General features: G+C 41.8%; 1 protein-coding gene across 1 annotated transcript in view; it reads right to left on the bottom strand.

Moving 5' to 3' along the window:
• GALNTL6 (polypeptide N-acetylgalactosaminyltransferase like 6) overlaps positions 1 to 24,923 on the bottom strand; it is a gene marked incomplete at both ends in the record, with an annotated part of 1,089,171 nt that overhangs the window by 7,065 nt on the left and 1,057,183 nt on the right. The window contains 2 exons of the mRNA XM_080710675.1: positions 13,707 to 13,856; positions 23,752 to 23,868. Coding sequence (XP_080566801.1) covers positions 13,707 to 13,856; positions 23,752 to 23,868 — 267 coding nt within the window. The remainder of the gene's footprint in view (positions 1 to 13,706; positions 13,857 to 23,751; positions 23,869 to 24,923) is intronic.

Below are 24,923 nucleotides of genomic sequence, written 5' to 3'. Positions count from 1 at the left end.
ACTATCCTCTTGATGCAACCAGTTATCTAAAATGAACAATATCACCTTTTAAGCAAAAGGATTTATAGAAAAATGGTAACCCCTGACTCTGCAATGAGCACTTGTATGTTAACTATGGTCAGAGTTTGTACCTGGTGTTTAGGTTCTGTTTGTGTTTAGGTTTATGTTAGGTTGGTATATAACTATCTTTTGAGCTCTCTGGAAGAAAGACCAATTAGATAGGACTTTTCTGCCTTTTTTTTTTTTTTACTGGAATCTGGAATACAACATTATTCAACAATAAATATGAAGTACCTTTTAGTTTTGATCTGTATTAGCAAAGAAGCACAGATAACCTAAGACCTAGCAAATAGGGAGGAGCAATAGGTAAACAAGAAGTGTTTGAAGTAGACAAGTGTCAATGAGATTGCGTAAGAGAGTATATAGGAGCCATTAAGTTATTTCAGACACGAGGAAGAACAAATGAAAAAAAGATGTAAAATGGTGTACACTGATGTGTTCAGTGTATTTAACAAAGTATATATCACACACCTGCCATCTGCCAGGCACCATTTTTGGGTCTTGGGATAAATCAGTGATTTTAAATGAGACGAAAACAAAATCCCTGTCTTCTTGGCTCACATCTTCTAGGCAGAGGTGAGAAGGTGCAATGGGGCACAGACAATAGGCAGTAGGTAATAGGTAAAGTATACAGCCTGTTCAAAGATGACTTTAAAAAAATGAAATAAGGAAGTCAGGAGGACAAGGAGTGACAGGAATGGCACCAGCATGGAAGTTTAATTAGAGTGGCCAGTGCAAACTTCCTCAAGAAGGTGCATTTGGGCAGTCCTGAAGGAAGAAAGAGAATGGGCCATGCAAATGACTGGGCGAAAAAAGTCCCAGGTAGAAGGAACAGTCAGCACCAAGACCCTAAGCAAAAGTGCAGCCCGGCAAATTGGAGGAAAACAGTGATGGCAATGATGGGAGAGGAGATGAAGGGGTAGGTCATGTGCTGGGGACCAGCAAGTGAGTGGGTATGGGGAACCCGGGAACACGGCTCTGGACAACCAAAGTCCCATCACGAAGAGACTAAGGGTATAGGGCTTGACTTAATCTTTCATGCAAGCACTGGGGAGTGGCCACTGGAGGAGTGAAGGATCGCTATTTAGGGTTTCAGTGAAGATGATGGAGGGGAGAGAAGTCATTGAACAACAGCAGGGCAAAAACAGCCAGAGGCTACAAGGCTCCAGATTTCAGCGAATACAAAAGAAACAGGGATGACTTAGGGGTGACTGGGATGATCTGAGGGATATTTGAGAAGTAAATGCATAAAGCGTTCTGATAATGGGATTATGGGAGTTGAGGTAGAGGAAAAGGTGTGGGGGAGAGCAGCACTGAACCAGGAAATGTAGAAAGAGTTTCAAAAAGGACCAGGGGTGGGAATGATGATTTTCTATCTTACACATAAAGAGCTGGAGATGGTTTTAGAACATCCAGGTTTAGATGCCCATAAGCAGCTGGTTAGAATGGACATGAGGATTGCCTCTGTGCAAAGTAGGGAGAACTCAGTTACTCCTTCCTGTAGATTTTTTTTTATAGTTAAATAGAAAATTGACTCTAAAAGAACATACTATAAAAGAGGTTGCTTTTATAAGCAAGAACTCCTTCCTGTCCAAATGCCTCTGGTGTCTAATATGGATTTAAGAGGGAATAAGGTTTAGAATTATGAGACTAGTTTTTAATCCTAGTTTTATCCCCCACAATAACCTCTGATGGTTAGTTTGTCATTGATTCAGGGTTTCTATCTGTAAAATGAATGGAGCAGAGAGAAGGAGAGTGGGAAAAGATAAATAACAAAAATGACATGCTTTCCCACTTTATAAGGCTGCAGAGAAGAGCGAGGTTTTAGACTCTCTAGAAGAAAGACAACTCAGGTAGGCCTTTTATTTTTCTGCATATTACTGTTGGTAGCTCTCCCCATTCCTCCTCCTCCTCGTCCTCATCCTCCTTGTCCTCGTCCTCCTCGTCCTCGTCCTCGTCGTCCTCCTCGTCGTCCTCCTCCTCGTCCTCCTCGTCGTTGTCGTCGTCCTCCTCCTCCTCCTCCTTTTCCTTGTACTGGGGATTAAGCCTAGGGACATTTTATCTTTAAACTACACCCACAGACTTTTTAATTTTTTTGTTTTGAAACAGGGTCTTTCTAGGTTGCTTAAAGTTTCCACTGAATTCCTGAAGCTGTTCTTAAACCTTGGATTCTCCTGTTTCAGCCTCCCAAGTACTGAGATTACAGGAACATGTAGCCATATCTGGATTACTGTTGGTTTTTTTGGGGGGAGGGGCTTACAAGCTTTATTGAAATAAAACCTGTGGATGGGGGTCTCCAGCAAAGGTTGGAGCCCATGTCAACTTACAAATTATAAGTTAATAGATGTTGTGTAAAGAGAGACTCCATAGAGAGGGAGAGTGGCTGTTAGCTATCACCAAGGGTTTTTTGTTTGTTTGTTTGTTTGTTTTGTGGTATTCTGAGCTACACCCCCAGCCCTATTTTCTATTCTTTATTTTGAAACAGGGTCTCACTGAGTTGCAGAGGGACCCACTAAGTAGCTGAGGCTGTCTACGAACTGCGATCCTCCAGTCTCAGCCTCTTGAATGCTAGGATTACAAGCTACAAGCCTGCGCCATCACGCCCAGCTTCCAAGGGCGGGGTGGGGGGTTGGGGGGTTGTTACATCATGGTTAGGCGGGACAATGGAATATTCCCTAAGCCCGGGTGTGATAAGCAAAGGGGCTTATCAGGAAGTCTTAGGCAAGACAGTGGGGACATTTTCCAGAAGGAGGGGGAAGTGTGTACTGAACAGGACTTGGAAATTCGTGGTCAAGATGGAGTCACTTTTGTGTGAAGCTCTTGAGAGAATGCAAACAACACCGTGATAGGCATAATAGGGCCAAAGCAGTTTCATGATCCGCCTTTTTCATTTTCCCTGCTCTTCAGACCACTCAAAGACCTCCTGCTCTCTCAGCTAATTTCTTAGTATGGTCTTGCAAAGTCCTCCCCCTGGTCGCATGCCTGGCTTTAGAGTTCATCATTTTTCTTCACACCCATACAATCAATTTCAATTGATTTCTCTGTTGTTTTTTTTTTAAACCAAAAACCAAACCAAACAAACAAACACCCTGCCTATCTTAGGATCTTTATTCAAGTTATCCAATCCATATGTCTGGAATCTTTTTCTCAATTTTTTCACCCTTTAGTTTCTGATCACTTTTTTTTTTTTTTGGTGGTACTGGGGATTGAACCCAGGGGCATTATACTGCTGAGCTACACCGCCACCCAGCCCTACTTTATTTATTTTTATTTTGAACAGGGTCTCTCTAGGTTGCTGAAAGTTTCCATTAGGTTGCTGAGGTTATCCTCAAATTTGCAATTCTCCTGTCTCAGCCTCCCAAGTACTGGGACCACAGGTGTGCACCACCAGGCCCAGCTTGATCTTTTTAATATTTATAAAAGATAAAAAAAGCATTCCCTATCCTCAAACCTGGATAGTGCCTAGTGTTTTATGTTTTCACATTATCTCATGCCCCTAATTTATTTAAAGATTTATCTGCTTCCTCTGTATACTGAAAGATTCACGAGGAACAAAAAACACCTTTTTCAGTTGTTTGCATTTGTCCCTCTCGTGGTACTGTACATTGAACCCAGAGGCCTTCCATCTCTGAACTATACCCCCAGCTCTTTTTAAAATTGTTGTTTTGAAATAGGGTCTTGCTATGTTGGTAAGGGTCTCATTAAGTTGCTGAGGCTGGTCTTGAACTGGTCTTATTCTTGGTCTCCCAAGTACTGAGATTATAGGCATGAGTCACCATACCTGGTTTGTCTATATCTCTTACATCTCCTCAGTAAACCTGCCAGAGTCATATGAATGTTAAGAAATACTGCTTATTGAGTTTGTATTTATGGGCCAGATGGTACTAAATATTTGACTCACATTCTCTCTCTCTCTCTCTCTCTCTCTCTCTCTCTCTCTCTCTCACTCACTCACTGAAACAACTTGATTGAACTGAGGAGATAGTGAAAGTGGACAAACAGAAAGCTAAATTCAATTATTAACTTAACAAATACTAATTGAACACTTACTGCACACAATACTATCTTTTAGGTCCTAGAAATGCTGCACTAAAAAAAAACACACAAAAAATCACTGCTTTCATGAAATTCATATTATTGATAGTTAAAATGGCACAGAAATGTTTAGTATAGAAATACAACTAGTTAGCCATTTTTCCTTTATATAAATCTACCTGGAGTATAAAAATTAAACCAGAAGATAGCTTGTTGAACGTGGAGGAAAGCAATAACAAATATTAATTGAATTTTTATTATGTGCCATGCTTTAAGTGCATTTACATTTTATTTCATCATCACAATAACCTTCTAAGGTAAATCTTATTATTATCCTCATTTTATAAATGAGGAGACAGAAATACACAGTAAGAAAGGTGCTCAAGGTCCCAGGGCCAGAACCCACAGTTGGGCCAATGATTGGAAAGTCAGGCCCTCAGGACTCGGTCAGTGCTGTGCTCTTGGCCTCTCAGGTGTACTTCAGCTCTCCTGCTGGCTGAGCCAGCGAGCTCTCCTGCTTCTTCCCTGCATTTGCTTGGTAGGGAAGAACTGTCCTCTCAGCAAATACTAATTTCAATTTTTCATAGCTTCTATCACCAAGATGCTTTCCCAGTTAACAGTCTGCATCTTGGCCGCCGTTCAATTCAGCCTTATGTAAGAGTCTGAGGATAGTCTGTGACGGAGCCTTTCCATCTCTGAGTGATTAGAGGGTGGCAGTTAAGCAGGTTACGTAAAATGGAAACCAGTAGGAATATTGCTAAGTCGAAAAGGAGAGCGTTAGAATGTCGTGACAACTCAGAGTGATTTCAGCCGAGTGAGACACACAGCTAAAAACAGAATGGGACGACGGATTATTTGAAAGGTGCTTCTATTCACTTAGGCACTAGCTTGGCTCAGAATGACCATTAGCTAGCTGGTCCCCAAAACTCCTTTCAAATGACCAGGATTTGCCTTCAGCTTTGAGAGAAGTACTTAAGTCCATGTGTTCCAAAAAATATTTTCACAGAGGTATCAGTTATCAAATAAATACTTGCCTTTACAAGTGGCTAATTCTCTTTGTGTGTCTTTATACTGGATTGTTTGTTTAAAAACAAAGTCGCATCTCTTAATGGTGCCACTCCCTGCTGATGTGTGTCTTATATCCCCTCCTGGAAATGACTTTGTCACTGAGGTCAACGTAGTAGCCCTTCTGGGAACTAGCTTTACTCTTTTAGACAAGGTGGCTAAATGATTGATTTGAACTGAAGTTTTCTTAGGGTACAATGACTTGAGTTTTCTACTATGAATAATTGCTGGGCACATTGTGCTTCTGGTTTTCAACAACATGTTCGCAATGTTCATCTTTATTTTCTTGTGGGTAAGCTGGAGAATAGCGACCTAGAAGATAATATGATCAGGGGAATTTGTATCTGGTTGAGTAACTTCCTCCAAATGATGTTTATTAATGTATCAGTGTCACCTCTGTAATATGATAGAGAACTTAGTTATTGAATTTGTGTATTGTGACCAACAATTTAAATGAGGGCATGATAGATACTAATACAATTTGTGAATGGACTAGTTGACTGCTAATAAATTATATCAAAGACTCAAAATCCAGATTGGGGTAAATCTTGGTTGTGTGTGTGTGTGTGTGTGTGTGTGTGTGTGTGTGTGTGTTACTGAGGATGGAACCCAGGGGCGTTCTACTTCCAAGTTACACTCCCAGCCCTATTTTTTATTCTTTATTTTGAAACAAGGTCTTACTAAAGTTGAAGAGGGCCTCACTCAGTAGCTGATGCTGTCTACAAACCTATGGTCCTCATGTCTCAGCCTCTCAAGTACTGGGGCAGGGTAATCTTGTTAGATAATTTTGTGTGTATTGGAGATTAAACTCAGTGCCATGTGCATGCTGAACACCTGCCTAACCATTGAACTACACCCTCAACCCATGAGATAGAATTTGATAGAAACAAACAGGTAGCTACATAAATATAAAAGATGAATTAAACAGATAAGAGGTGTGGCTGTGTAGCAAAATAAGAGAGAAAGATTATGGGTAGCTTTTGTTTCTGTTTTTCTAAATACTGAATGCTCATTAACAAGCCAAGGGTGTAAAGTTAAGGCAGAAAATCAATCAACTCAGGCTAAATTAATGGCAACATTGCTCATAATAATGGATGCTAGAAGCTTATAACAAAAGGTGCTAGAAACTCATTCTCTTTTTCTTGGTTAAAACACACCTAGAATATTATGTTCTGTTCTGGAAAATATACCACTTTCTAAGACAATCTGGAGCGAGTGTTAAGAAGACTGAGATAGATTCAAATTAAGTTATCTGGAGAGCACTAGCTAGAAATTGAGCCATTTAATCAGAAGTAAAGATGAAAAACCAGGCAAGCATTGCCAAATGTATGGTATTTGTCTGGAGAAAAATGGATTAAATTCCATTTATGTGGTACCAAAGGCCAGGGAAGAGCTGCTTTCTAACAATTGAGACTGTTCAGAAATGAACGGGCTGCCAGGCGTGGTGGCGCACACCTATGGCTCGGAGTTCAATCTCCAACAAACACACAAAAAATTATCTAACTAGATAACCCCCCTCCCAGTACTTGGGAGGCTGAGACATGAGGACCACAGGTTTGTGGAGGCTGAGATAGGAGATTGTTCAAGGACAGCCTCAGCAAGTAGTCAGACTCTCATCAACCTAGCAAGACCCTGTTTGAAATTAAAAATAAAATAAGTCTAGGGGTGTATTTCAGAGATAGGATGCCCCTGAGTTCAATCCCCAGACCCATACAAACACCAAAAAAAAAAAAAAAAAAAAAAAGAATGGGCTCATGTGTAAGAGTATAACTGCCCAACTCTGATATAGTCTAGAATTTTGTAAATAATTCATAAACCAGAACCAAAGTTGAGTTACATGCCTTTTTCATTAAATTTCTTGCATATACTTTTCTCATTTTGGATCCTAAATTAATATCTATTGAAAATGATTTCAAATAGCAATGTATGGCCCTCTATCTGGCATCTTTGGGGACCAGTATGATTTTATGAGCTGAGAGGCCAAAGCCCTGGCATGTATCATAAATTAAAATAAATAGTCAAATATAGGCACATGCCAAGAATTCCAATCACTGAAAAATTTGTGACACTGGGGACTGAATCCAGGGACATTCTACCTCCAGTCTCATTTTATTTTTTATTTTGAAACAAGGTTTTACTATGTTGTGGAGGGTCTTGCTAAGTTGCTGAGGCTGGCTGAGAACCTGTGATTCTTCTGTCTGAGCCTCCCAAGGACAGGGATTACAGGTGTGCACCGCCACACCTGGGCTTCTACTAACTCTTTTTCTTAAACTAATAAATCTGTTGTTTTGTTATCATTTTAGCCTGGCTAATTACTTACTTGTCTGCATTTCCTGTTTGATGCTACTGTTAAGTAGTTTCTTATGGAAGCTAAACTATAAAAACATCCTAGAAAGCAACTAGAAAAGGTCATTTTAAATCTTTCACTTTGGCCCAGGTGTGGTGGCGCACGCTTGTAATCCCAGCACTTGGGAGGCTGAGACAGGAGGAATCTACAGGTTCAGAGCCAGCCTCAGCTACTTAGTGAGGCTCTCAGCAACTTAGTGAGACCCTGTTTCCAAATAAAGTATAAAATAGGTCTGGGAGTATAGCCCGGAGGTAGAAAAGCCCCTGGGTTCCACCTTCAGAGCCACATAAATAAATGAATAAATAAATAAATAAATAAATATAAAATAAAAGTAAAAATAAATCCTTCACTCTTGGTCATTTGGGGGGTTGTTTATTTTATTTATTTATTTATTGGCGAATGGTACTGGTGATTGAACCCAGAGGCATTCTACCTCTAAGCTATACTCCCAGCTCTATTTAAATTTTTTTTTTTTTTTAAACAGGGTTTCACTAAATTGTGGAGTACCTTGCTAAATTGTTGAGGCTGGCTGTGAACCTGTGATCTTCCTGTCTCGGCTCCAAGTACTGGGATTACAAGCATGCGCCACCACACCTGGAGCGTGTCCTTCTGAGACTAAGAAATTTGCTCAGTTTTATTCTGCAAAGCTTGAGGCTTATAAAAGAGGGGTTCATATCAATAATTGAACCTAGTGTTTCTTTAGTCAATGGTTGCTTATTTAGGAACTTCATATATTAAATATCAGGCAGGCCAAGAGAAATATGAAAAACGGTTCCCGACTTAAGTGGAGGCATGTGACTAACCATGCTTCTTCATATAAACCTAAATTGGTTATATGCTGAAGAAGCATATAACCATGCTTCTTCAGATAAATCTTCTTGATATGAAGATGGAAACAAATGGAATAAGAGTATAGGTAGAGGACTGAGTTCTAACTAGGTCAGGAAGAAGAAGTAGGTTAAAGAAATTAGGTAAAACTCAAGCTAAATGGCTCATCGTCTGGCTGCCTATCAGACCCTCCTGAGCACTGTCAAAAATACCAATTCCCAGACCTTATGTTCTAGAAAGCCCCAGGTAGTCTATCCTTATGCCAATAGAGTATACTGCCTTAATGAGTGGACTTGGATAATGTTTTGATGCCTGGTGCTTTTATAATGGATTCTTCTTCTCCTCCTTCTTCTCCTCTTCCTCCACCTCCTCTTCCTCCTCTTCTTCTTCCTCCTCTTCTTCTTCCTCCTCCTCCTCCTCCTCCTCCTCTTTCTTCTTATATGATTGGGGGTTCATATGTGTAAGGGCCTCATATATGCAAGGCAAACACTCTGTCACTGAGCTCTGCCCCCAGACCTGCTTTGCAGCTTTCTTCACAAACATCTTACACATCTTTCATGAGATTTATTATTAGTTATCTCATGATTTTCATGGCGACATGATGAAATTGCTCTTTGATTTCATTTTCTATTTTTTTATTGCTGGCATATGGACAATTGATTTTCATCTTGGGTCTATGCTAAATGTATGTATTAGCTTTTGGCAGTTTAGCCGCACAGTCTTTTGGAATTTTTTAAACTATCAAACACATTATTTGTGTAAACAGACTAATTTCTTCTTTTCTGACTGTTATCTTTAAATTCCTTTTTTGCCTGATTACACAGGACTGCAGTGATACTCCATTGATCATATTTCTTTTCTGGCTTCCAACTCTTCCTCATTTCACTTTCTTACTCTGTTCAAAGGTTTTCTCTCTTTCTTTCTTTCTTTCTTTCTTTCTTTCTTTCTTTCTTTCTTTCTTTGTTAAGAGGACCATCTCTCAAATAAACCACTTGTACTAAATTGTTAATTTAGGTTACACATCTGGGAAAACCTAAATTGAGAAACATAGTATACTCTACTCTAATAAAAATGTTTATTTAAAGGGAAAAGGGTGAGCTGTGTGTGGTGGTGCCTGCCTGTAACCTCAGTACTTTGGGAGGCTGAGACAGGAAAACTGCAGGTTTGAGGCCAGCCTAAGCAATTTAGTGAGAGTCTCAGCAACCTAGTAAGCCTTTCTTTCTTCCTTCCTTTCTTTCTTTCTTTCTTTCTTTCTTTCTTTCTTTCTTTCTTTCTTTCTTTCTTTCTTTCTTTCTTTTTTTCTGTAGTACTGGAGGTGGAATCCAGGGGCGTTCTACCTCCATGCTACACCTCCAGACCTATTTTATATTTTATTTGGAAACAGGGTCTCACTAAGTTGCTGAGAGCCTCACTAAGCTGTTGAGGCTAGCTTCAAACCTGCGATCCTCCTGTCTCAGCCTCCCAAATACTAGGATTACAAGTGTGCACCACCATGCCCGGCTTAAGACTCCATTTCAGTACAAAAAAATAAAATTAGGGATGAGGTTATAGCTCCAGAGGTAGAATGTCCCTGGGTAACTCCTCAGTATTATAAAAGAAAGAAGGAAAGAAAAAATGAGACAAGGGTATGGAAGACAGCTCTTAACAGTTACTACTGCTCAGGAGACATTGCTTTGGGGATACAGTGCCCCAGGATACACTTCATCACTATTACCAATGTAAAAGGGGCATTTGCAGCCAGGCATGGTGGTACAAGCCCTGTAATCTGAGTAATGTGAGAGGTGGAGGCAGGAGGATTATAAATTCAAGGTCAGCAATTTAGTGAGACTTGTCTCAAAATTAAAAAAAAAAAAAAAAGTAAAAAGGGCTAGGGATATAGCTCAGTGGTAAAGCACCTCTGGGTTCAAACCCAATACTGGTGGTGGTGGGGGAATCACATAATTTCATGATGAATTAGGATGTGTCCAACTGATTGACTCTAAGGCCAGACCATCATATTGAGCAGATTGTGAAGGGTCAGGATGAGAAGCAGTAGGTGAGAAGCCAGGTTAAAAAAAAAGCCCAAAAGCCGGGCGTGGTGGCCCACGCTTGTAATCCCCGTGCTTGGGAGGCGGGGACAGGAGGATCGCCACAGGTTCGAAGTCAGCTGCGCTGGCTAAGAGACCCTGTTTCCAAAAATAAAAAAGTATAAAATAGGTCTGGGAGTGTAGCCCAGAGGTAGAAGGGCTTCCAGGAACCCCAGTACCACCAAAAAAAAAAAAAAAAAAAAAAAAAAAAAAAAAAAGCCCCAAAATAAAAAAAAACAGGTAAACCCGAAGATTGCAATGACCCGATATTGTGGAAACGGTCTCTGATTTTGGGAGTTGGGGAAGGACAGGGGCACAGAGATCCTTCAGGAGGTGAGTACAATAATCCAGGGGCAAAAACCGTAAAGGGCTGCAACCAGGATACAGGGACTGGAGAAACAGCAAACAGGGGTAGGCTGTAGAGATTTTGGCCTTGGAGGGGTGGCAAGTCCTACTGACCAGGTGGATGTGGGAACTGAAGAAGAGTCAGTTTCTTGTTTCAGGCATGGAGCGTTGATTTAAATATCTTTTACTGAGGTTGCTTCAATTTACTGTTCTTGTAACAGAGGGCCCCCTGGTGGTAAAAAATGACTAAGACTGGGATTCCTCCTCCTGGGTACCTATTATAGTAAATAGTTGTGCAACTGAGCATAGTTACAATATTACAAAATAGGGATGCTCTTTTCCTTTTGTGGTGGCAAAGAACCACATCTAAAAATAACAGGAAAGCAGATGCTGCTAACTGGGCCTGAAGTAGGGCCTGACAACCACCTTTGCTACTCAAATGGGGCAGCTACTGGCTCCTGTCTTTCTCCAAAAAATTTCCTGGTAGCTGGGAGAAGGCTGGCTGGTATCACTGAATCCAACAGACATTGAAAGACTCTCCTGGGGGATACTGGTCATATTTCTTGGTAGGTGATATTTTCTGGTAGACCAGAAAGCCAGATTTGCCCTAGTTTGCACGTTGGCTTGGCTGCAGATCCGAGAGTATCAGTTTCTTCTGCGTTAATAACCCATAATAGCTGGGTGATTATGAGGTTTGAGGAGACATGTGTGAAGCGCGTGCTCAAGGCCTCCTCCTCTTTACCAGCAGGAGTGGTGATTGTAATTACCCAGGGAGTTTAGGATCTGGTCCTCTGCAGCTCTTTAGTGAGTCTTAGGTGGATCGTGATGGAGTCACAAATATGCTAAATAAGAAGGGGAGGCTCTAGAGCAAACTCAAAACACGGTTAAGCCATTAGACCCTCCAGTCCCGGGGCCAAGCAGTACGTCGAGGCAGGTGAGGTAGCATTCCAGAGATATTTCTGTCTCTGTGTTTTCTCTTTGGAGCCTAGCCTTTGGAATAAACAAGAGAGATTTTCTAAAACAGATACGTTGAATAGGCCTAAGTCCTCCACCAAGATGAGCTATTTCCAAAACTTTCCGTCTTAAGCCTTCGGCATGTTCCTGATGAAGTATAAATAACTTGTGTGCTATATAAATACAGGTGGAGTAACCTTTTGCTAAGTTATGCAAGGCCAGTGCTACAAAAGGGCAAGAAGAGAACGCAGCACGACCATATCTAGTGATTTCCTTTCAAATACCTTCGGATCCTGGGAAGGCTTAAAGTGCTACAGCTCCTAAGAGTTTACCTCTTGGAATCACTGCAGCTGTTTTTTATTTTATTTTTCTCCCCAGGAGCTCTGTGTGCACATGTATTAGTTGGTCTTACCCAGCTGTAAGCTTTTGTAAGCTCCCTAATGAAAACAACGGTATTTTCTTGGCTTAATTGCATATTGTTGAGTGGTCTGTCTCTCATGCTACAATATACAGTCATGAGAAACTGTTCTGTTCATTAGAGACCACCAGCATGCCAGGCAGTGGCAGATCAAGTGTTCTATTGATGTGTACAGGAAGTAGCATCTTAAAGGTCAGAGAATAATCATTAGGAAGCCTACTTTATTTCATTACACATGGACTGTATCAATTTTTGTCAAGCAGAAGAACTTGACAAAAATTAACCAGTTATATGTTCCTAAAGAGAACAGCAAGTTTTTCCTATTGCGGTGATTTTTTTCCCCTCTCATATCTGACATCATCCTCTTATCAGCTCCTTAGATTTTTTAATTGTTTTCTAGGATAGAACAATGGATTGTTTTGCTTTTTCTGGATGCGGAGCCAAAACTTTCCCGATATCTGAAGGTGGTGTTGCTGGGATATTGAATAAACAAGTCTGCCTTTGAGTGGGTATAATTTTGAGGACCCGCCTTTAAGTGGTGGGAATCAGAACTCTTATCAAGCAAGTAGCAAGCATCAGACCCACACCCTACTCTCAAGTTTAGTCCCCATTTCCTTTCAGCTTTCTGTAATTCCAGGGGACGCTGAACTGGCCTTAGCCTTGGAATGACCAAACTCACGATTAAAGTGGAGGGGAAAACAATTTCCTGATGGCTTCCGGTAAGGCTGGGTTATGCTAGAGCATGAAGAGACAAGCAGAAGGTGTCTTCTGCCTGGTCGGGAATGCCCCGACTGTTTGGTGAGTTCAAGGGCACAATGGAACTCATGTAGCATTTGTTGATTGAAAGACAAGTCCTGCCTCAAGAGGCCAAGAAGTTGGAAAACAATTTTGTAAAGTATTTAAAAAGTTACCCAAAGGAAACTTAACGGAAATATTTTAAATCCACTATTTAATTACTTGCTATTAACTCTACAATATACAATTTTATACCATGTTTTAAAACTTTATAATTCTTTAAACTTTTCAGTTTCTCAAATACATTCTTTTTTGGCATATGTGGACAAGATTTTGGTGAAATCACAAATGGGTCAGTTTCTGTATAAGGGTTACGACAATCATATCTACATTAATGTACATATCTGTATTGATGTAATTGCCTTTACCTAGATGAGTTCCAAGCAAGAGCCTGAGATATATAATAAATGAAAATACTAAGCTGATTGTGTTGTAAATTGGGGTTTTGAAAACTATGTATGTGTATATTTGTTTGTTGGTCCTTCCTTTTGCAGGCTGGCTGAGCTAAGCCTAGATCCATTCTTTGTAGGGGTAGTGTTTTAACTCAAATTCATTTTTTCAGTTAGAACTGATGGGGATGGATGTACGCATAACAAACAAAGCCCAAAGCAGGCCCCCTCCTATACACTGTATCTTTCCCTCTACTGGTGGTCTCCAAATGTGTGAGTCAAGCCTGTGTACACATATTCAGGTAACCCTTGAAGTCAAAGCACTGCGTTTTTAATGAGCGCTTTGAGTTAGGAGCCCGGAAGCCACAGCAGCGTGAGGGCGGTCACAGCGCACTGACTCTTACCTTCCGATAGCCCCAGAGCTGGTTCCCCTTCATGCCGTGACAGTCATAGAGGGTGACCGGGCTGTTGTTCGAGATTGCATCAAAGCAGAACTTTCGGGTGTGCAGTGGCTCGCCAGGTCGAATGTCTTCTCTCCATCCGAAGGTGAAGAGCTAGCAAAGCAACGTAGCAGAAAAGCTACAGTGAGTTCCATTCGCAAAGAAGATTCCAGCGCAAGGGGAGGTATGTCTGTATTTTGCAATACAGAACTCTCGCTTTGTGATTCGTAAGAAGGAAAGAAGTCTCATTAGAAATAGAGGTGTTGAACAAAGCATGTTTCATAAAGCAGTATCACCTTTGTACCTTTGGTCCAGGCTGATAAAATGCACACGAAGAAAAGTTTTCATTTAGGTAGAAGAGAGAAGAGAGAAGAGGGAGGGAGGGAGAGGGAGTAAGTAAATGTTTAATAAAAGATTTTATATTGTCATGCAGATAAAGTGTTCCTGGATCCAGTGCTGCACAGTCAGCCTAAGCGAGCAGATTAAATGCAAAAGGACAGGGATAGATTGAGCTGGGCAGATGCCAGCATTTTGAGATATTTAAAGGAAAGTTAACCTCAATGAAGTAAAGAGTAGGCAAATTAATTTTCTAGGGTTGGTAAGAATAATTGTGCAGGGCAGTGTAGAAAATTTTAGATGGTAACTCACCGTAAGAAATAATTCACACATACATAGATCTTTCCTTACCCCAGCTGAAATGGAAGTTTCATGGTGTAATAATATTTACGCTTACCACACTCCATAGGCTCTGATATTACATCCAAACTTTTCCTATCCTGGTTTATTTTATCTGTCCCATTATTTTATATTAAAATGCTACATATGATGCACTGAATTGAGTTTATAATGCATTAAATTAACAAAAAAATTCCTGTAGGAGAAGAGAAATTTCTTGAGTTGTTTGAGCCAAACCACCACTGAGGAATACAGTAGGAGAAATTCATAACTGAGAGAGAAAGTAGATACCAGGCACCCTGTGACTTCTTCTGATTCTAAAATTTCAGTAAGGTTCTTTCTTTCTTACAGTAGGACTCAGGGCAGGCTGGCTGTGGGAAGCCCAGCTGTGAACTGCAAAATAAGCCCAGCTCTCAGGGAAGCCCCGCTGCTATAAAAGCAAGCTCAGTGCTGGTCTATATGTAGATAATATACTTAGCAGCAACCAGGCCCTCAGTAGGTTTTGGTTTTCAGATCCTACTCAGGAACGAAATTGTAGAGAATCCGGCACAATTTCAGATGTGGATTGCTAATAAAAAACAGTTAAGTGGTAGGGAATCTGAAACAAAAATGGAAAGGACTGGGTTAAGTGGTGTGAAATAAGACAGGCACGGTCTAAATCAAACATATGAAAGAGGATCGTCTGGATAATGCGAGGGACTATTCTGTCTCCCCAGATGAGAGTGTTTCGAGTATAAGGATCGGGGTTTCAGGTTAGGCATTTGAAATGGTACTCACAAAGCATTGTGCAATCTCTTTTTCTAGAGGGTGTAAAAAAAACCAAATGATTGCAAGCTGAGCATAGTGATGCATGCCTGTACTCCCAGTTCTTGTGAGGCTGAGACAGGAGTATCACAGGTTTGAGGCCAGCCTCAGCAACCTAGTGTGACCCTCAAAAATCTGGCAAGACTATGTCACAATAAAAAAATAAAATGGGCCGGGCGTGGTGGCGCACGCTTGTAATCCCTGCGCTTGGGAGGCAGAGACAGGAGGATCCTGCAGGTTCGAAGCCAGCCACACTGGCTTAAGAGACCCTGTTTCCAAATAAAAAAGTATAAAAATAGATCTGGGAGCATAGCCCAGAAGTAGAAGGGCTTCCAGGAATCCCAGTACCACCAAAAAAAAAAGGGCTGGGGGTGTTGTTGTTTGGAGGTAGAATGCCCCTGGATTCAATCTTCACCACCCCCTACAATCTCTAATCCCACAACTACCACTCTCCATATCTCTTGTCTGATTTTTGCAACTATGTCCTGATTTCTTTTTCTCCTCCTCCTCCTCCTCCCCCCCTCCTTATTTTTTTCTTTTCTTTTTTGGTTTCTACACATCTGTTTCTCCCAGGCTCCAGAGAAATCTGTTTGCAATGCCTGTTTGTGCATGTTCTCTCTCAACCTAAAACCCCACAACATTTTCGTGTAACCCTTTGAGAACAAAGTCCAAACTCCTTAATGCAGGGGGCTGGTGCCACAGTCTGGCCTCTGCTGTCCTCCCCAGCTGCTTCCTGTTTCAGAGTTCCAGCAACTCTGAAGCATTTGCAGGTCCTCGCACAGCAGGCTCTCTTTCCCCTTCTGACTTTGTTCCTGAAATTGCCTCTGTTTGAAAGGTCAACATTCACCGGCCAACCGCAGTTAAAGAGCCCTAGTCCTTAAAACTCAGTTCAGGTGTCCACTCCACCAAGAGCTCGGGAAGGTCTGCTCCTTCTCATCCCTACGTCATTTCATCGTGAGTGTCCACTATGTTTTCGTAGCCCTCACTAGACAGTGAGGCCCTGGATGGTAAGGGAAGTCTCCTTTTTATCCTGTGCTTCCAGCACCTGGAACAAATTCATGACATAAAATAGATGCTTAATAGAGTTTCTATCCAATAAGCAAAACGTGTGCTCATTATCTTCACAGAAAATATGTCAAAATAACTGTCAAGATAAATGGATTAGCTTTTTTTTTTTTTTTTTTTTTTTTTTTTTTTGGTTCATCGGATGAAGCTGTGCTGTTTGTCCATAAAAATATCAATGGCCGGACATGGTGGCACATGCCTATGATCGCAATACTTGGGAGGCTGAGACAGGAGGATTGCAGGGTTGAGGCCAGCCTCAGCAACTAAGTGAGGTCCCTCAGCAACCTAGTGTGTGACCCTGTTTCAAGGTAAAACAAAAACAGAGTGAGGGGGTAAAGCTCAGAGGTTGACTGCCCCTGGGTTCAACCTACAGTACCCAACAAACAAAAACAGCAGTAAACAATATCAGTGGTTAGTTTTTTTTTTTTTTTAATCTTTTCACTTTGATGATTCTAGATTCAGTTAACCATCATTAAAATGGAAATCTTTTAGCCGGGCGTGGTGGCGCACGCTTGTAATCCCAGCATTCAGGAGGCTGAGACCGGAGGGTCGCAGTTCACAGACAGCCTCAGCTACTTAGGCCCTCTGCAACTCAGTGAGACCCGGTTTCAAAATGAAGAATAAAAAAATAGGGCAGGGGCTTGGAGGTAGAATGCCACTGGGTTCCATCCCCAGACCCGCAAAAAAATAAAAAAAAAAAAGAAAGAAAAGAAAGAAAAAAGAAAAAGAAATCTTTTGCCTATAAACCTGCAATTGCTTTAGATTAATTAATTAATTTATTGTGCTACTTGGAATGAACCCAGAGGCATTCTACCTTTAATCTACACCCCCCCAGCCCTTCTCCAATTCTTTTTGTTTTGGAACAGGGTCCCACTAAGGTGCTGAGAGTTTTACTACATTGCTGAGGCTGTCTTTGAACCTGCAACCCTCCTGCCTCAGTCTCCCAAGTACTGGGATTACAGGTGTTCACCACCATGCCTGGCCTTTATTTTGTTTAAATGTAACACTTCCAAGCCGGGCGTGGTGGCGCATGCTTGTAATCCCCGCGTTTGGGAGGCGGAGACAGGAGGATTAGGAGACCCTGTTTCCAAATAAAAAAAGTATAAAAAAAAGTAGGTCTGGGAGTGTAGCCCGGAGGTAGAAGGGCTTCCAGGAACCCACCAAAAAAAAAAAAAAAAAATGTAACACTTCCCTCATAACATACTAGTCTAACCAGTGCGGGAACAAGTGTCCACTTTCCTCTGTCTCGTCTCTGTCCCGCTCTCTTTTTAGTTTTCATACACTCACAAGGCCAGCGGTGAAAGGGACGATTAGTCACGACCTTGCACACACCTTCATCATAGAGTTGGGGAAAATCAGGCCTGTGGAGGGGTAACGTAACGGTTTGCATCTGCCACGCCTCAAGCACCGAGGCTTCATTTACAGACAGTCTTTCCAAATGTTTTTTATTAAATAGATCGGTAAAATCCAAAATAATACCTGTGTTGGAGTAAGCACCGGCAAACCTGTCTCTCAAACAAACATCTTCATCTATTGTCACGACTGTATCTCCGAGGAGCCATAGTGACCCCCCCCCCCACCCACTGTCTCTAGGTTTATCATGGTATAATGATAATCCATGTGTTTTAGCTGGTTAGAATATAATTTTCATAGTGTTTCACGCGTGGTAATTATTGCTGCTGTTGTTATTACTTTGTGAATACATCCCTGCATCCTAGATTATATCTTCAGATTGTATCAATTCCTTTGTTCTTCTGTACCTCCCATTAGCTCAGGGCTTTCTCTCTTGTGTCTCTGAAATGCTTCGAATTGTCATTCATCTTATCCTAATGGCCATGTCAAACCAATCAGACATTGAGTCTTTCATTCATTAGACACACTTCCCTGTGTGCAATCTTGTCAAAGCAGAAACAAGTAGACATTATGAAACCATTTTCATTTTGTGCCTTGGGTAATGTTACTGTGACATTTATAGTTTGTCTCTTACCCTTGGGGTGTTCTTTCTGACAAAAGCCTCTAGGTTTCTTTTCTTTTAGGCTTTCTGTACAAAAAAAAAATCTCATTTCTTTTCAAACTCAAATAATCAGTTATAAAGTAAATTGATGTTCATTTCTCTCGTTTCTTCTTTTGAGTGATACTTGTAAGTACACATTTAAAGTGATAACTTGGGTCTTTGCTTTTATGCATGTGGCATGTATGACGTTGCTTGGGGTCTGTACTGCATTCTGTGAATAAGCTCACTAGATTGGTACTTACCTTGCCCTGGCTACCTGACTCGAGATAATAAACCATTTCGATTTATATGTGTATTTTTTCTCTTGGTGGACAGTTATATTTTATTTCATGCTTCTGAGGTCTGCAGAAATCTGACATACAACACGTTTCTCTTTGCTCTGTGTACCCATCAGAATGCTCTGTTCTGATAGGGAGATTGTTTTTCTCCAAGGAGAGGAGTTTGTCCTGTCCCTGAAGGCCCCACTTGTTTCCATCTCCTCATCTCTGCGTATCTCACCTCCGGTCTTAGAAATGGAGCGCTGGTCTACTTTCTCAGCAGGACCAAAGGCCTGCTGCCCTGCTTCCTCCCCAGCATGAGCTGGGAGCCTGCTGCTGGGTACAGAGAAAGAGCTCAAAGCAGGCCCAGGAGAGCATGAACCTCTCAGCCTCTCCCCTCCTCTCCCTTGCACTCATAAGGGGAGTTAGGGAGTATCCTTTCCAGACCTTACAGTGTTACATGGATCTATTTTTATTTTTCTTTCTTGTTCCCTAAAGGAAACAGAGCCAGCACACAATGCTATAGTGATATCAAATGTCTAAATTGATCACCCTGGAAGAATGAATCATACATCTGTTTCCTTCACAGGAGCCAGATTAGTCAGGACTAGTGTTCTGCAACAGAAGGATGTTATAGTGAACTCTTCTTTGTTTCCCATGTGACAATTTTGTTTATTCATTTTTGTTAGTTTTTTTGAGGGAGGTGGGGTCTGGGAGGGGGCACTTCAACTCAAGTTAGCACCTCCCTGTGTGGAACCCAGAGGCTTTCTACCTCTGGGCTATACTCCCAGACCTATTTTATACTTTATTTAGAAACAGGGTCTCACTAAGTTGCAGAGAGCCTCACTAAGTAGCTGAGGCTGGCTTCGAACCCGTGCGATCCTCCTGTCTCAGCCTCCCAAGTGCGGGAATTACAAGTGTGCGCCACCATGCCCGGCTTTGAATGCTTCTGAATTAAACGATTTTCAAGTTTTCATGTCCTGATATAGTTCTCATCCAGGAATTTTAATGTAAGTGTAAAGGAATGAATTATAAGTCTTATTAATCATCAAGTAATATACTGAATAAAGCTTATGTTAAGTACTAGAAAATGAAGCAGCTTGTAATGTTTTAACCTTCAAGTCAATCTATGGTGATACATATTTCAAATAGGATTTATCTTTCACTTCCTATCACTCTTTAATCTCTTGGTAGCTCCATTTTTAGGATCCCTTGAGACTAGAAATCTTTTTCAAGAGCTACGTTCACTGGTGTTTTTGTTCTGCTTGTATGGAGCTGGTGTTTTTGTTCTGCTTGTATGGAGTTTTCTGCCAGTCTGGTGCTGCCCTCTAGTGGTCATTTCTTAAATTACATGCCATAGATTTTTGCCGTTCAGCCTGCAGGGAAAAATGTACCAATAATTTTTAAAGTGCGTGTAATCTAGTTGGTTTTGCTTATACTCATTTTTAGCTGTCAAATAACACTTTCAGGCCAGAGTAAATTTCATTCTAGAACATTACAGGACAGAAATATTAATTCTGTCCCATAACATTCATACTAGCATGCACACCAGTCAGCTGGCTAGGTATGTTTCCTGATTGGGCTGAATGGAGGTAGTACACACAAATGTAGCTAAGAGACAAAGCTTCTCTGTATGACTTGCTTTTAATAAATTGCTTTTAAAATATCCTTTGCTGCTCTGGATGCTGGTCTTAAAACCTCTTGAGAGCTGGGCGTGGTGGTGCACCCGTGTAATCCCAGCATTTGGGAGGGTGAGACAGGAGGATTGCAGTTTGCCGACAGTCTCAGCTACTTAGTGAGGCCCTCTGCAACTTAGTGAGACCCTGTTTCAAAATAAAGAACAAAAAATAGGGCTGAGGGTGTAGCTCAGAGGTAGAATGCCCCTGGTTCCATCCCCAGGACCGCAAACAAACAAACCAAACAAACAAACAAACACCTTTTGAGCATTCTTTCTTGCTCCCAGGCTGCAGTCAGAATTGCTTGTTGGGGGTAACAGTGGACACTAAGCTCTGACCCCTGGCAATATCCCCGTGGTGCTTATAGAGAAGGCATTCTTAGGAGGAGGCAATCAGCTTTGTGTAATATTTGATCCTTATCAGGAAGTCTTAAAGCCACAGAACCTTCTTTAAAACCTACCTGGCCAGGTTTTCCCACACTGCAGATATATTGGTGTGAGTGGGAACTAGTATTTGGTGACTCTGCTGGGAATCAACACAGGAGGCCCAAGTCACAGCTGCCTTGGGCCTGAGAGGGAGATTTCTAATTTTTAACTCGCATAAGGTAACTTTGTGAGTGTGTGAGAGAAGATGGAAAGGAGAGTGAGTCTACCCTGCACCTATGCCACATGCAAGGTGCTGTCGTATCACAGGTGTGACGTGTGCTCACGCACCCCTGTTCTTAGTTAAGGATGGAGACACTGGCTTAGAAAGAGCAAGCAATTTCACAAGGCCACGTGGTTTGAGCTGAAATGTAGGTTGGGCCGACCACAAGGCCCACAGTCCTTCTAGAATACCTTGAGACTGTGGATACGATTGCAAGTGAATGCATGGTTAGAAGAGGGTGTCATAGGTTGAATGAACTGTGCAGTGGGCTGCGGATTTGGCCTGTTGCTGCGTTCCCAGCATAGCGCCGCTCCTTCTGTAATCATCATGGTGGGCAGCGGGGTGGGGAGAGGGAGCTGCCAGCATACAGTCTCAGTGCACCCCAACAACTACTTAATGACTGAGGCTGGGCATAATGACACCCAGATGATAATTTTCATCAAAGTTCTTTTCTCTGAAATAAACACAGAAGGTAAGGAGTCTCTCCACAACAGAAGAATTTTCAAGGTCTATTTCTAGTCTATTACACAAAATAGATGCGTAAGGAATAAACTTGGAGCTCAGTAATTCTTTCTTTCTTTCTTTCTTTCTTTCTTTCTTTCTTTCTTTCTTTCTTTCTTTTGTTTTCTTTCTTTCTCTTTTTTTCGGTGGTACTCGGGGTGGAACCCAGGGGCCTTCTACCTCTGAGCCATATTCCCAGACCTATTTAATATTTTATTTTGAAACAGGGTCTCACTAAGTTGCTGAGAGCCTCACTAAGTAGCTGAGGCTGGCTTCAAACCTGTGTGACTCTCCCGTCTCAGCATACCAAGCACGGGGATTACAAGCGTGCGCCACCACGCCCGGCTGCTTACTTTCTTTTTGCTTTCATAAGAGAGGTATTATGGACAAATTTGAGAAACTGCAAGTGCTGGCAGGGGATATTATCTTAACCTTGGGATTTATCATTTCTGCAGAGGGAGAGAGGGAATAGGAAGGGGGAAGGGCTTTAATTGTATCTATAACCCCCCCCCCTTCCTTCCTTCCTCCCTCCCTCCCTCCCTCCCTCCCTCCCTTCCTTTCTCAGTACTGGGGATGGAACCCAGGGGCATTCTACCTCCAAGATACACCCTCAGCTCTATTTTTTATTCTTTATTTTGAAATAGGGTTTCACTGAATTGATAAGAGCCTCGCTAAGTAGCTAAGGCTGTCCGCGAACCACAATCCTCCTGTCTCAGCCTCCCAAGTACTGGGATTACAAGTGTGCACCACCATGCCCCGCATTTTTTTTTCTTTTTAAGTATGGTAATAACTGATTTTCCTTGTGAAATCTGTTTTATGTGTGCATAAAGGTCTACTATGATATTTTCTTCTCTTTTTTTTGTGTGTATGTGGTATTGAGGATTGAACCCAGGGACATTCTACCTCTGAGCTATTTTTTATTTTTATTTTGAAACAGGATCTTATGAGGTTGATGAGACTCTCACTACTTTTTGAGGCTGTTTTTGAACCTGTGATCCCCCTGTCTCAGCCTCTGAAGTACTGGGATTACAAATGTGTGCCTCCATGCCTGGGTTACTATGATATTTTCTATTCAAATATTTTATGCTTTAAAATTTAATTACTTTTAAAAAGGGCCTGACAGAATTCTTCCCACTATCTTTTCTTTTTCACAAATGATAGTGTAAGAAAAGCTCCTTACAAGGAGTTTCAAGTTTCAAAATGGGTTAGGATCACATTCTTAAATTAAACTGGGTTGCACTGAAATGCCTTTAATCAAAGTAATATGTAGTCTTAGAGTATTCCATAATGTCCATGTTGGGGGCGTTGCTGCCGTGGTTATCCTTCAGAAGTAAGATTAAAAGCTTCTGTTACAATAAGAGATTCCTTCATTTTTTTTTTTTTTTGTGGTATTGGGGGTGGAACCCAGGGATTTTCTACCTCTGGGCTATACTCCCAGATCATTTTATACTTTATTTGGAAACAGGGTCTTACTAAGTTGCTGAGAGCCTCACTAAGTAGCTGAGGCTGGCTTCGAACCTGTGCAATCCTCCTGTCTCCGCCTCCCAAGCATGGGGATTACAAGCGTGCACTACCACGTCTGGCTTGCATTCTTTTTAATATACACTCAGAAGGGAAAAATAGATTTAAATGAAGTCCTAAACACAGAACAACAGAGTCTTTCATTAAAACCTCAACACTTTGTTGGAAGAGTTCCCTAGCATTCAATTATCGGGCTGGGTTGGTGGCACACGCCTGTAATCCCAGTACTTGAGAGGCTGAGATAGAACGATTGTAGGTTCAAGACCAGCCTCAGTAACTTAATGAGACTGTCAGCAACTTAATGAGACCCTCTTTCAGAACAAAAATATAGAAGGGCTACCGGGAGGTAGAATGTTTTTTGGCTTCTATCTCTAGTGCAGAGAGAGAGAGAGAGAGAGAGAAATATTAATGCATGTTCTGCATGTTCTTGGGGGACTGAGACAGGACGATCACAGGTGTGAGGCCAGCCTCAACGACTCACTAAAACCCTCAGCTACTTAGTGACCCTGTTTCAAAATTTAAAAAAATATAAAAAGGGCTGAGGGTATAATTTGGAGGTAGAATGCCCTTGGGATCAGTCTCTAGTAACTCCCTCCAACAAAGAAAAGTTCCATTCTGGGAAAGGCAATAAATTTAGGGTCACGGCGAACTATTCTTTTACTGTCTTTTTTTTTAAAAAAATTTAAACATATTTGTATCTATTATCTCAACTGCTTATCACAATTACTCTAAGACACAGAGAAGTAAAGTGATTTACTCATCACAGAGTTGGTTGGTGGCGGAACCACAGCTCCTCGCAGGCCTGTGGACTCCCCTCCCTCCCGCCAGCCCCGCCCGGGCTCCCCACACACCTGCTCATGAGACCACGTCCTTTCTGAGCCGTCCTTGACACAGACGTCCAGCCTGAGCTCGGTTCCCGTGGCGCCATGCTTGCTGTCCACACAGAGGTTTGCTGCCACGTTCCGAATCTGTGGAAAAAAGAAAGAACACACTCTGGGCGTGGTGGCGCACGCTTGTAATCCCTGTGCTTGGGAGGTGGAGACAGGAGGATTGTGCAGGTTCGAAGCCAGCTGTGCTGGCTTAAGAGACTCTGTTTCCAAATAAAAATATAAAATAGGTCTGGGAGTGTAGCCTGGAGGTAGAAGGGTTTCTAGGAACCCCAGTACCACCAAAAAAACAAAAAACCCCCCAAAAAACAAAACACCCCCAACCAAAAAAAAAACCCCCAAAAAACAAAAAACAACAACAACAAAAAGAACACTGAGCGGGGGATGCTTTGAGGATCCTATTGCCGGTTCCTGACAGCCCTCGTACATATTAGGTCATAAATTACCTTCTTGACTATATGACTAGAGTGATGCTTTGACTTCATTGCAATTTATGGAGAAAAGGCAAGACATTAAATAGAAGAACACAGGCTACTTTACGTGAGAAGGAGTAGGAGATGGCCAGACAGCAGGACTGTGGCTGCCTGCAGCATGGTCTCTGTAAAGTGGGAGATTTTTCTTTTACAGGAGGTGCTTATCTTGAAATTTGTTGTCTTCCTGCTTCCAGAACCTTCCACCATTCCCATCTTATTGGAGAGGGCGGGCACCATGGGGTGTGGGCAGGTTGTGGTGACCTAAGGCTTCTGCCTGCAACTGTCTCCCTCTATACCTGCGGTCACAATTTAGCATTTTTCCTGGGTGAGAAGTTAAACGGCATCTTAGAGGATTAGCAACAGAGAAAAAAAATTGAAACTCTTGTTGAAATACTATACCAGAGCCAGGCATGGTGGTGCCTATCTGTAATCCCAGTATTTGAGAGGCGGAGGCAGGAAAAATCACAGATTCAAGGCCAGATCCAGCAACTTGAGACCCTCAGCAGCTTAGGGAGACCCCATTTCAATAAAATACAAAAAGGTTGGGGTAGAGCTCAGAGGTAGCATGCCCATGGGTTCAATTCTCAGTGCTGAAAAGAAAGAAAGAAAAAAGAAGAAAGAAAAAAATATGCTGGATGAAGATTCTCTGAACCACGCCTGAAC

The sequence above is a fragment of the Muscardinus avellanarius genome (genome assembly GCF_963383645.1).
Source record: "Muscardinus avellanarius genome assembly, chromosome: 14".
NCBI lineage: Eukaryota > Metazoa > Chordata > Mammalia > Rodentia > Gliridae > Muscardinus > Muscardinus avellanarius.
The sequence above is the reverse complement of the archived record's forward strand: the minus strand, read 5'-3'. Positions and strand labels throughout refer to the sequence as shown.